This window comes from Callithrix jacchus, chromosome 13, assembly GCF_049354715.1.
Source record: "Callithrix jacchus isolate 240 chromosome 13, calJac240_pri, whole genome shotgun sequence".
Lineage (NCBI taxonomy): Eukaryota > Metazoa > Chordata > Mammalia > Primates > Cebidae > Callithrix > Callithrix jacchus.
In genome coordinates this window covers 100,719,028-100,731,321 of record NC_133514.1, presented here as the reverse complement: position 1 = coordinate 100,731,321, position 12,294 = coordinate 100,719,028, and the positions used below count along the sequence as shown (strand labels likewise).

General features: G+C 41.4%; 1 protein-coding gene across 7 annotated transcripts in view; it reads left to right on the top strand.

Moving 5' to 3' along the window:
- The window catches only part of ATP8B1 (ATPase phospholipid transporting 8B1), a 144,569-nt gene that overhangs the window by 127,714 nt on the left and 4,561 nt on the right, over positions 1 to 12,294 (top strand). For 6 of the 7 annotated variants that reach the window (XM_078348226.1, XM_078348225.1, XM_035271205.3 and 3 more), the window contains 6 exons: positions 75 to 207; positions 1,468 to 1,756; positions 6,737 to 6,960; positions 7,771 to 7,854; positions 9,421 to 9,666; positions 9,980 to 10,118. In XM_078348226.1, the coding sequence (XP_078204352.1) occupies positions 75 to 207; positions 1,468 to 1,756; positions 6,737 to 6,960; positions 7,771 to 7,854; positions 9,421 to 9,666; positions 9,980 to 10,118 (1,115 nt within the window). Of the gene's footprint in view, positions 1 to 74; positions 208 to 1,467; positions 1,757 to 3,094; positions 3,168 to 6,736; positions 6,961 to 7,770; positions 7,855 to 9,420; positions 9,667 to 9,979; positions 10,119 to 12,294 lie in introns of all 7 variants that reach the window. The other variant, XR_013525928.1, reaches the window with a different exon arrangement.

The window sequence follows — 12,294 nt, the reverse complement described above, 5'->3', positions numbered from 1 at the left end:
AGTCAAAATTATCTCAGGGTCAAGGGCCTGTTTATGGTCTTATACTTTAAACACTTAAATTTGTTTTCCCCTAGTTCTCTTCTTCACTCAAGGATGGAAAACCAGAGGAACAGAGGTGGAGTCTATGCAAAGTTTGTACCGCCTGTGCAGGAACCTTTTTTTCCATCTGGTGGGAACCGTGCCTTAATCATCACTGGTTCTTGGCTGGTATGTATCATTAGTGTTTCTGTGCCTTAAACTTGAAAGAAGTTCATTTGAGGCCACTTTTAAATGCTTTCACATATTAACTGCCAACCTTAGTCTCTTAGCCTATGCATCAAAGTGTGTTTTTTCCAAGTTTGAGAGGTAATAGTGTATGATACATGAAAGGAAGCATACCAAAGAGGTAAAAGCAGTTATCTTGGTTTATTGATTAATGGATATTTTTCATTTCCTTCTTTATAGATTGTTGGATTTTCTAAATTTTTGTTGTACATAGATTTTATAAGCTGAATGTGGTGGCGTGTGCCTGCAGTCCCAGCTACTCTAGAGGCTGAAGCAGGAAGATGGTTCGAGGCTGCAGCATGCAATGATCACACCTGTGAAAGAATAGCCACTACACTTCAACCCAGGCTACACAGCAAAACCCATCTCCATTTAAAAAAAAATTATTTATATATATATGGCTGGACGTGGTGGCTCATGCCTATAATCCCAGCACTTTGGGAGGCTGAGGCGGGTGGATCACGATGTCAGGAGTTCAAGACCAACGTGACTAACATGGTGAAACCCAGTCTCTACTAAAAATACAATAATTAGCTGGGCGTGGTGGTGCATGCCTGTAATCCTAGCTACTGAGGAGGCTGAGGCAGGAGAATCGCTTGAACCTGGGAGGCGGAGGTTGCAGTGAGCTGAGATCGTGCCACTGCACTCCAGCCTGGGCGACAGAGTAAGACTCTGTCTCAAAAAATATATATATACGGCCAGGTGCGGTGGCTCATGCCTGTAATCCCAGTACTTTGGGAGGCTGAGGCAGGTGGATCACGAGGTCAAGAGATCGAGACCATCTTGGCCAACATGGTGAAACCGTGTCTCTACTAAAAATGCAAAAAATAGCCGGGCATGGTGGCATGTGCCTGTGGTCCCAGCTACTCGAGAGGCTGAGATGGAAGAATTGCTTGAATCCAGGAGGCAGAGGTTGCAATGAGCTTAGATTGCACCACTGCACTCCAGCCTGGCAATAGAGCAAGACTCCGTCTCAAAAAATATATATATATATAATATATACATATATATATATATAATATATATTGTGTATATATACACATACATACATATACATGTTTTGATTATAAAATCAAATTTATTTGTCAAATATAATCAGTGACATAACCCAAAAATTATCCTTCACATGATTTAAATTTTGGGAATGGTACTCCTGGGGTAAAACTAAAATGAATATAACCTCTTCCCTCTCTGATTTCACAGAATGAAATTCTTCTCGAAAAAAAGACCAAGAGAAGTAGGATTCTGAAGCTGAAGTTCCCAAGAACAGAAGAAGAAAGACGGATGCGGACCCAAAGTAAAAGGAGGCTAGAAGCTAAGAAAGAGCAGCGGCAGAAAAACTTTGTGGACCTGGCTTGCGAGTGCAGCGCAGTCATCTGCTGCCGCGTCACCCCCAAGCAGAAGGCAATGGTGGTGGACCTGGTGAAGAAGTACAAGAAAGCCATCACGCTGGCCATCGGAGACGGGGCCAATGACGTGAACATGATCAAAAGTGAGTCATGCACCGATGGCTGGTGGGGACCAATGTGCTAGAGAGGAGAAATGGCTGGAATGTTTGGGGGTGGTTTTTTTTTAGATTTTACAGCTTAGATTTTCATAGAGCATATGTTTCATAAAGTCACTTAACCATGAAAACACCTGTGACCCTACCCCCAGAGAGCCCACAGCCCATCAGGAGGAAAAGCTATCGGTGACAGGGCTCCTGAAGGATGCTAAGAGGAAGATCAGGTCTACGGGGGATGGGGATTCATCCTTATATTTTTATTCTTTTACATAGATGTGGTGTATTGTGTTCCCTCTTACTCTTTCTCTCCCCATATTTCTTTTGGGCTTATTAAAACCTTGATATTGGCCAGGCACAGTGGCTCATGCCTGTAATGCCAGCACTTTGGAAGGCCGAGTCAGGCAGACAATGAGGTCAGGCATCTGAGACCAGCCTGGCCAACATGATGAAACCCCGTTTCTACTAAAAATACAAAAATTAGCCGGGTGTGGTGGTACACATCTGTAATCCCAGCTACTTGGGAGGCTGAGGCAGAAGAATCACATGAACCCAGGAGGTGGAGGTTGCAGTGAGCCAAGATCATGCCATTGCACTCCAGCCTGGGCGACAGAGTGAGACTGTCTCAAAAAAAAACAAAAAAACCTGGATGGTTAATAAGTTCTATAGGATAAATCGTTGAACTCTGGTGCTTGCTTTGATAATACTCTCCTTCACCTAAACATCTCTTCCTGGGGCTTTCTTCTTACCTGTGGTAAATGTGTGGGAACTTCATCATTGGGTCACCTGCTGTGAGTTTAGAGTAACATGTTTAGCACTGAAGAAAAGCTTCCACGTGGTCTCACCCTCCTCCTGACCTCCCTAGAAGGCTGCCTTTTGCTGGTTGCTAGAACTTAGGTTCTCACAATTAAAAGACTGAGTCCGGCCGTGCAGAAATACAGCTGTGCTGGTATTAAAGTCTGCAGAACCACACCTGCCGCCCTCATCTCTGTCTGAGTCCTGTTCCTTTTTCCTCCCTCTGTTACTATCAGGAGTATCTTATAATGAAAATACACAAACCAATGACCTGGATATTCGTCCTCATCATATTGTCAAAATCCTATGTCACCTTGGCCTTATGCTCAGGTTTCAGTTTTCTTATCGGAAAAGGAAGTAATCCACAATGCCACCTCCAGCTCTGTCATATTATTATCGCTGGGCTGAAGTATTACCTGACTATACATAGGTAACTGCATGTTCCTGTAGTGCTGGGTGGCTTAAATGCATTATATATAAGTGGACTTTTCAGTCTATTTTGTGACTCATGAGTCTGTCTCTTTCTTTTCTTAGTCTCCTCTTCCTCCTTGATGTATACTAAGAATATTCCAACTTTATCTTCCTCAGCAGGAGTCAGCTGTATGACGTATGTCACCTTGCCTTCTTTATCAGTGCGTATGTCTGTCGTCACTGGCGGTTTAATTCATCCCCACAGTGTTTTTGCATGTGCTTGTCGTACCAGACGAATGGTATTGCTTGCTTGGAATGAGATCTATCTTTCCTCCATAACTAGCCAGCTCTAGTTTATTTTCCATTATGTACTTTTAACTTAACTAGCTGTGCCAAAATGACAAGTCAAACATGATTTTTATTCAGTTATAAAGTCTCCGTCTAGATAATGGGAGGGGAGGGGTTTGCTTTGGAGATTTATCAACTGATTATGGGCTTAGACTTGAAACATTTTGTTCCTCTGAGCTCACCCATACATAATGAGAGGGATTGCAAAAAGTCAACATAGATAACCTCATAGGGGCTTGTTTTTCTTACATTGTTTTAAAATTTTTATTAAGCGCCAGGTGCATTCATTCATTCATTCATTCATTTAGAAACAAATTCTTCCTCTGTGACCCAGGCTGGAGTACAGTGGCACGACCTTGGCTCACCTCCACCTCCTGGGCTCAAGCAATCCTCCCTCCCACCTCAGCCTCCCAAGTGGCTGGGACTACAGGCATAAGCCACCATGCCCAGCTAATTTTTGTAGAGATGAGAATTTGCCTTGTTGTTCAGGCTGGTCTCAAACTCTTGGGCTCAATGAATCTGCCCACCTCAGCCTCCCAGAGTGCTGGGATTACAGACTGAGCCACACACCTTGTCCCAGGTACCATTATATATAAGTTATACATCATTCCTTTTGGATAAAAATGTAGGAAACGTTGGGGATCTCTTTAGAAGTTATACAAGTGGTATTAGTGCCTTTCTGTACTTGTAAAAGCTGTCATTTCTTTCAAGTGCATCAAGGACAATATATAGGAAGATGAGCTACGTGTGGTGCCACACACATGTAGTCCCAGCTACTTTGAGGCTGAGATGGGAAGATCACTTGAGCCTGGGTTCCTTTCCTTCAGCTGCAACGACCAAGAGAATCTCAGCGTTTTCCTCCGTGGCTTGTTCAGGAAAGAAAAGAAGGCCAGTTTGGCAGGAAGGAGCAGTCCAGCAACCGTTCTGGTCATAGGAAATATTTGTGTGTTTTAAAAGAGATCATAACTATTAGATGAGATGCCATTTGTTCTGTTTTTTAGAACTGCAAAGTGTTACTGAAAATGTAGGTTTGGACACGTCACTACAGTTACGTTTTGAATTTGCCAGACCTTGTGTTCGGTAACTAGGGCAGGATTTTTGAAGCTTAAATGTCGCAGAGTCGCAGCCACTTTCCAGGGTCTGAGTAATGATAGGCTGTGTTCTCCAGTACATCTTTTCTAAATGATCTGGTCTATCTTCACAGTCATTACTTATAAGACCCAGACAAAACTAATAATTCTCTAATTTGATAGTGTCATTTATTGACTATTGGAAGGATAAATCAAATTGTGACTTTAATTTTATACATTCTGGAAACCTTTTCCCCTGTAAAGAAAAAAAAATGTCTTAAAGTCATGGAGGGCCATGAATAAGACTTTGAAAATTTAATAGTTTCTTGGTTAAAACTCTTTTGATTGGCCAGACGCAGTGGGTCACGCCTATAATCCCAGCACTTTGGGAGGCCGAGGTGGGTGGATCACAAGGTCAAGAAATTAAGACCATCCTGGTCAACATGGTGAAACCCCGTCTCTACTAAAAATACAAAAATTAGCTGGGCATGGTGGCAGATGCCTGTAGTCCCAGCTACTCAGGAGGCTGAGGCAGGAGAATTGCTTGAACCCAGGAGGTGGAGGTTGCAGTGAGCCAAGATCACGCCATTGCACTCCAGCCTGGGTAACAAGAGCGAAACTCCGTCTCAAAAAAAAAAAAAAAAAAAAAAAGAATAGAAAAAAAAACTCTTTTGATTACAAGTATTGGAGAACAACCAAAGATAACTTAAGAAAAAAGTAAATTTGGAGGGTGGAAGATGAGAGTCAATAGGGGCAGGGTCAATAGGGGCAGCAAACGACCATGGCACATGTATTCCTATGTAACAGACCTGCACGTTCTGCATAGGTATCCTGGAACGTAAAGTAAAAGAAAAAAGGAAATTTATTTTAAAAGATACAAAGATATCTTATTGTCCAAGAAGCCAGGCCTCAGGAAGATGCTGGAACAAGGACATAGAGTTGCACCAGGAACCCAGTATCTGTCTCTCTCCTCCTGTTCTCCTTCTTCCCCTTCTCTCTCTTCCCTCTCTTTTCCCCCGATTCCCTCCTTTCCCCCCCATTCTCTCCCTTCTCCCCCACCCCCATTTATTCCTCTGCCCCTTAGAAATCATCAGGAAGAAATATATTTATTTCAGCCAGGCACATTGGCTCATACATGTAATCCCAGCACTTTGGGAGGCCAAGGTGGGGGAATCACCTGAGGTCAGGAGTTCAAGACCTACCTGGACAACATGGTGAAACCCTGTCTTTACAAAAAATACAAAAATTATCTGGGTGTGGTGGTGCACAGCTGTAATCCCAGCTACTCGGGAGGCTGAGGCACAAGTATTGCTTAAACTCAGAAGGTTGCAGTAAGCCAAGATTGTGCCATTACACTCCAGCCTGGGTGACAGAGCAAAATTCCATCTCACAAAAAAAAAAAAGAAATATATCTATTTCTTACCTCAGTAATTTAGACCTTAAAATTCTAGATACAAAATGCCTGAATTCTAATTCTAGAATATCAAGAGAGAGACTGGTTCAGCTTGGATTATCTGTCAGTCAGGATCTACCAAAGGAAACAGACCCCGCTTGGTACTTTTAAGCAAGATCTGATTAATACAGGGGACTAGGTACTTTCAAAAGCTCTGAATGGACTACAGAAGCAGGTTCTAAGCTAAGACACTTACCAGAAGAGCTTCTACCTTTGAGGTTCCTTTAAAGAGCTTCTCATTAAGAGGCCTTTATAGTTGCCTGTCAACATCCAGGTAGCTGGACAGTAGATATGAGCTCTGCTGCAGAAATGCCAAAAGAGGAAGGGATGCTGGGCTGATTCACTTCTGCTTCCAAGTCATAAATGGATCTAAACAGTGGAATCTAATTGATAAAGAGCCTAGGTGCAAGGGAGTCTGGGAAATGCGGGGTTTTTATTTCCTTCCCCACCTCTCTAATTGGAACAAGGGTAGAATGAAGTTGGGGAGCTTGTTTGTAGTATCTACCATAAATTACGTATCTGCCCATGACTGACAAAGCTGTTGCCAAAAAGGCAAGGACACAGTTACACATAGGTGACTGGGGCTCACCCTGTGGGTGGAAGGGATGGTTATGAGCTGAGTAAATTATCCAAATGGAATTCACCACCCACATGAGATCCTTTCCCAAATATTTATGGAGGCCCTACTGTGTGCTCTGTTTAGCAACTTGTAACTCTGACTTTGAGTTGAGTTCAAGAGCTGGGGGTGAGGGATGGTGAGCAAGAGCTTCTATATTTATCGTTCCATCAATGTCTGTCTTTGTTTTTTGTTTTGCTATGGAACTATTTTATTATCTGATGTTTTGCCTCACAATCGGCTTATGATCCACAGTGTTTTCTCCCTCTGCCCAATAGCTGCCCACATCGGCGTTGGAATAAGCGGACAAGAAGGAATGCAAGCTGTCATGTCGAGTGATTATTCCTTCGCCCAGTTCCGCTATCTGCAGAGGCTACTACTGGTGCATGGCCGGTGGTCTTACATAAGGATGTGCAAGTTCCTACGATACTTCTTTTACAAAAACTTTGCCTTTACTTTGGTTCATTTCTGGTACTCCTTCTTCAATGGCTACTCTGCACAGGTAATGTAATGTTGTTGCTGTTATTACTATTTACTGAGTAGAGTTGTTAAATAAAAATCTAGCTCTGATAAACCAGTTTGTTTCTTTCTCTATATTTGTAGTTTGGGGGCTGTGTCTCCTTACAGTTGGAGTATAATTAAGTATGATCATGACTTCTCTAAATGTTTCTGGTGCTGTAAAAACATTTTGCCTTAGGAGGGGATTTGCTTGTATGTTTTTGTCTTTATCTTTGGTTACTTTTTCATGTTACCTTGCCATTAAGAGTAGTGATAACAGGGCCAGGTGCAGTGGCTCACACCTATAATCCTAGCACTTTGGGGGGCCGAGGAGGGTGGATCACTTGAGGTCAACAGTTGGAGACTAACCTGGCCAACATGGTGAAACCCTGTCTCAACAAAAATTAACTGGATATGGTGGTGTGCATCTGGAATCCCAGCTGCTCAGGAGGCTGAGGCAGAAAAATCACTTGAACCCGGGAGGCAGAGGTTACAGTGAGCTGATTGTGCCACTGCACTCCAGCCTGGGTGACAGAGCAAGACTCCATCTCAGAAAAAAAAAAAAAAGAAAAGAAAAAAATAGTGATAACAGGCTGGGTGCATAGACTTTTGCCTATAATCCCAACACTTTGGAAGGCTGAGGTGGGGCAACTGTTTAAGGCCAGGAGTTTGAGGCCAGCCTAGGCAACATAGCAAGACCCTATCTCTATTAAAACAAACGAAAAATTTTTAAAAAGGAAGCAGATGAGTGTGTGCTAACCATGCAGGCATGTGTCTTTGTTGGTGACGTGGAGCCTCTGTCATCCCCTCACAGACTGCATACGAGGACTGGTTCATCGCCCTCTACAACGTGCTATACTCCAGCCTGCCTGTGCTCCTCATGGGGCTGCTCGACCAGGTAGGAGCCTTGCACTGGCAGGGACACTTCTGGACAGAAGAGCATTTGTTTGAGAAGTCACAGGCAAATGTTTCAGTGTATTTTCTGGTATTTACTTCTTTCTGATTGAACCCTATCATAATTCTGTTGTCAGGCATCAAGGGTCATGACTATGCTTCTCGTTTTGTAATAAGGAAAGAGGATTTCTCTGTAGTCCCAGCTGCTCGGAGGCTGATGCAGAAGTATGACTTGAGCCCAGGTATTAAAGTCTAGCCTGGACAATAAAACAAGAACCTATCTCTAAGACAAAAAAGAGGATTTCTGTGACTGGGTTGAATTCATTGACACACATATTTGTTATGTTCCTTTCAGACAGTATGATCTTACTATGAAGACACCTGAAGGCCAGGTGTGCTGGTTCATGCCTGTAATCCCAGTACTCTGGGAGGCTGAGGAAGGCAGATTGCTTGAGGTCAGCAGTTCGAGACCAGCCCCGGCAACATAGGGAGACCCCCATCTCTACAAAAAATGTAAAAATTAGTAGGCATGGTAGTGCACACCTGTGAAGTCCAGCTACTTAGGAGGATGAGGTGGGAGGGTTACTTGAGCTTGGGAAGTTGAAGCTGCAGTGAGTCATGTTTGTGCCACTGTACTTCAGGCTGAGCAACAAAGTGAGACCCTGTCTCCAAAAAAAAGAAGAAAAAGAAAAAAAGACACCTGAGAGTCCAATATGTCTCTACAATAATAACTTACTCATTTTAAAGTAAATTTAAAGCCTTTCCAAAGTTTATATAGCTAATCTATATTTGTATCTAATAGTAGTTCTTTAAAAGAAGTGCTAGAAAGATGAAAAAATAATTTACTATTAACTCATCAACTCGTATGAGAAAATTTTTTTCCCAAAGGATTTGCAGTGATATGTATTCACTCAGGAGGTGAAAATAGCCTCCCAACATACTTTTGACATTACTAATTTGTTTTCTTTCTATAAGCAGCAAAGTAATAAACTTATACCTACCTCTTCTCTGAATTAAATATTAAGTAATGATGATCTAGTGCAATATTAAATAATGGTGGTCCAATGCAATATTTGTGGTGTGCAGAGGTTGAGCTCTTACACCACAAATATTGCAGGATTGATTGATTATCTTGTTCAGTTTTGGTCTTCTTAAAATTTAACAGTAGGCTGCAACTTTTTGTGAGATATTAATAACATATCTCAGCTGGGTGCAGTGGCTCATGCCTGTAATCCTAGCACTTTGGGAGGCCAAGGCGGGAGAATCATCATCTGAAGTTGGGAGTTCACGACCAGCCTGACCAACATGGAGAAACCCCATCTGTAATAAAAATACAAAATTAGCCAGGTGTGGTGGTGCATGCCTGTAATCCTAGCTACTCAAGAGGCTTAGGCAGGAGAATCACTTGAACCCGGGAGGTGGAGGTTGCCATGAACCAAGATTGCACCATTGCACTCCAGCCTGGGTAACAAGAGCAAAACTGTCTCAAAAAAAAAAAAAAAAATTATAGCATATCCCTGACTGCTTTGACCTGATGAATAAAACACTATCATTTTGTTTTCTCCTTAAGGATGTGAGTGACAAACTGAGCCTCCGATTCCCTGGGTTATACGTAGTGGGACAAAGAGACTTACTATTCAATTATAAGAGATTTTTCGTAAGCTTGTTGCATGGAGTCCTAACATCGATGATCCTCTTCTTCATACCTCTTGGAGCTTATCTGCAAACCGTAGGGCAGGATGGAGAGGCACCTTCTGACTACCAGTCTTTTGCCGTCACCATTGCCTCTGCTCTTGTAATAACAGTCAATTTCCAGGTAAATGGTTTTCATGGGCCATACTCAGTGTCAATTGTTACCTATCTATATTTCTGTATATAGGCTGGCGTGCACATCCACCTGACTCCCACTTCACCTCTACCACTTACAAACTATGAATGCTATTCTCACCTCTTATACCAATCATATTTTCTATTTCTTGCCTGAGTCAATGATGGTTTGGTTTCTGATTGTCCAGTACTCAAGCCAAATCATGCCTAACTTGCTGAATTCTGTTTTCAGGATGTTAGATCCTTCATTTCTTGCTAATTCCCCAAAATGAGTACTCTGTTTTTCTCTGGTTTCCCAACAGATTGGCTTGGATACTTCTTATTGGACTTTTGTGAATGCTTTTTCAATTTTTGGAAGCATCGCACTTTATTTTGGCATCATGTTTGACTTTCATAGTGCTGGAATACATGTTCTCCTTCCATCTACATTTCAATTTACAGGTTGGTATTTTCTAAATTCCAAAAATAAATGTTCGGACAAATGTCATTAGTTTAGACTTTGACATAACTTCTGGTATGTAATAAAATATGCAAGGTGGAATGGCCAGGCGCAGTGGCTCACACCTGTAATCTCAGCACTTTGGGAGGCCGAGGCAGGCAGACTGCTTGAGCCCAGCATTTCAAGACCAGCCTGGGCAACATGGCAAAACCCCATCTCTACAAATAATACAAAAAAAAAAAACATTAGCCAGGCATGGTGGCACACAGTTGTAGTTCTAGCTACTGGAGAGACTGAAGTGGTAGGATCGTTGGACCTGAGATGTTGAGGCTACATACAGTGAGTTGTGATTGTGCTGCTGTACTCTAGCCCAGGTGACAGGGCAAGACCCTGTCTCAAACAAACAAAACAAACAAACAAAACAAAGCCAAACAAATATATACAAAGTATAAATTATTGCTCGTGAAAATTAATGTCCTGTCTGGAAATTAAATGATGATGATGGGTTGAAAGGACGTAACATGATGAGAAGAAAACAAAATAGCTTTACAATAGTACCGCGTGGGTGCTGAATTCGATAACTAAAGACTTAAAAGGCTAGATAAAAGTCTTTTCTTTGTTTCCCATAAAACCTAATATTGGAGCCAGATGTGGTGGCTCATGCCTATCATCCGAGCACTTTGGGAGACCAAGACAGGAGTTCAAGATAAGACTGGGCAATATAGGGAGACCTTGTCTCTATTAAAAAAAAAAAAAAAATTGAAAAAAAATTAGCTGGGCATGGTGGTACACACTGGTGATCCCAGCTACTCAGGAGGCTGAGGTGGGAAGGATTGCTTGAGCCTGGCAGATCGAGGCTGCTGTGAGCCACCTCAGCCTGGGTGACAGGGCAAGACCCTTTCTTAAAAGACCCAAAAACCTAGTATTGGTAGGTTTTTGGAAAAGTGAGTATACACGTGTTGCTGGTAACAATGCAATATATTTTAATTTTTCCAAATATTATTTGAAAATGCATAAGGGATTATAAAACTCTTTATATATTTTGGCCAGGTATTTCTACTTAAGGAAAATACCCCAAGATAATAAAACACACCAAGTTTTGGCAAGCTGATTTCCACAGGTGGCACCACCAGAGCATTTCTAAATTGTAAAAAAGTGGAAAAAATAGAAATAATCCAAAACCTAAGAGTATTATTAATAGCTAATCATACCATGAAACACCAATATAATGAAATTCTAGAATTCAAAAGTAATCTGCATTATTAGAAATAGAAATATGTGTGCAGGCCAGGCACAGTGGCTCACACCTATAGTCCCTGCAGTTTGGGAGGCTGAAGCAGTGAGATCACTTGAGCTTAGGAGTTTGAGACCAGCATGGGCAACATAGTGAGACCCTGTCTGTTAAAAAAATAACAATAAAATAATTTTAAAAAGACAAATATGTGTGCAGGGCAATAAGTAAATTGATAGAAAACAAAATAGTTATGTGACCAACGATTACAACTGCATAAACTATATGACAAATTGACAAATCCTAGAATGAATTTGAACTGATATAAATATCATAAATATTATAAACAGAAAATATTAATACTAATTATGAACTGGAATTCATGAGATTATTTTTAATAGAGAGCTTGAAGTCACAATGAAAAACCATCCCCATAAACTAGTTTCCCTGTAAAAGATTTGGATTTTGATGACCAGTTGTTGGGCTGTAAAAGTCAGTTGCTGTGGTAACCCTTTCCTTCTTGGGATTGAGCTCATTTTTTTTATGATTGTGTTTTTCTTTACCAACTCTGTGTTTTAAAAATATTAGTAACCCAGTTACTTAGAATATTCCCATAGGGAATCTTTTAATCCCAGAAACACTTAGCAGGGTAAAAACCACATTTAAAAAATTAAGATCATTGTTTTTACAAACAGAGTGTAAGTACAGAAAACACGGCGAGAAATGTGGCTCTAGAAGATGGTCATTCGATTTTGAAAAGTGGGTAGAGTCTATGATTATGGGATTGTATTACTGAATTGAATTATTACTTCATCTGACATAAAAAGTCAGAAAACAAATGGCAGTGAAAAAACACGGCTCCCGTCAGGTAGAAGGAGGTTTTAATTCATTCACTGCCATGGTTGGTTTTGTTACCTTGGGCAAATTTTTTAACTTATTCTCAATGC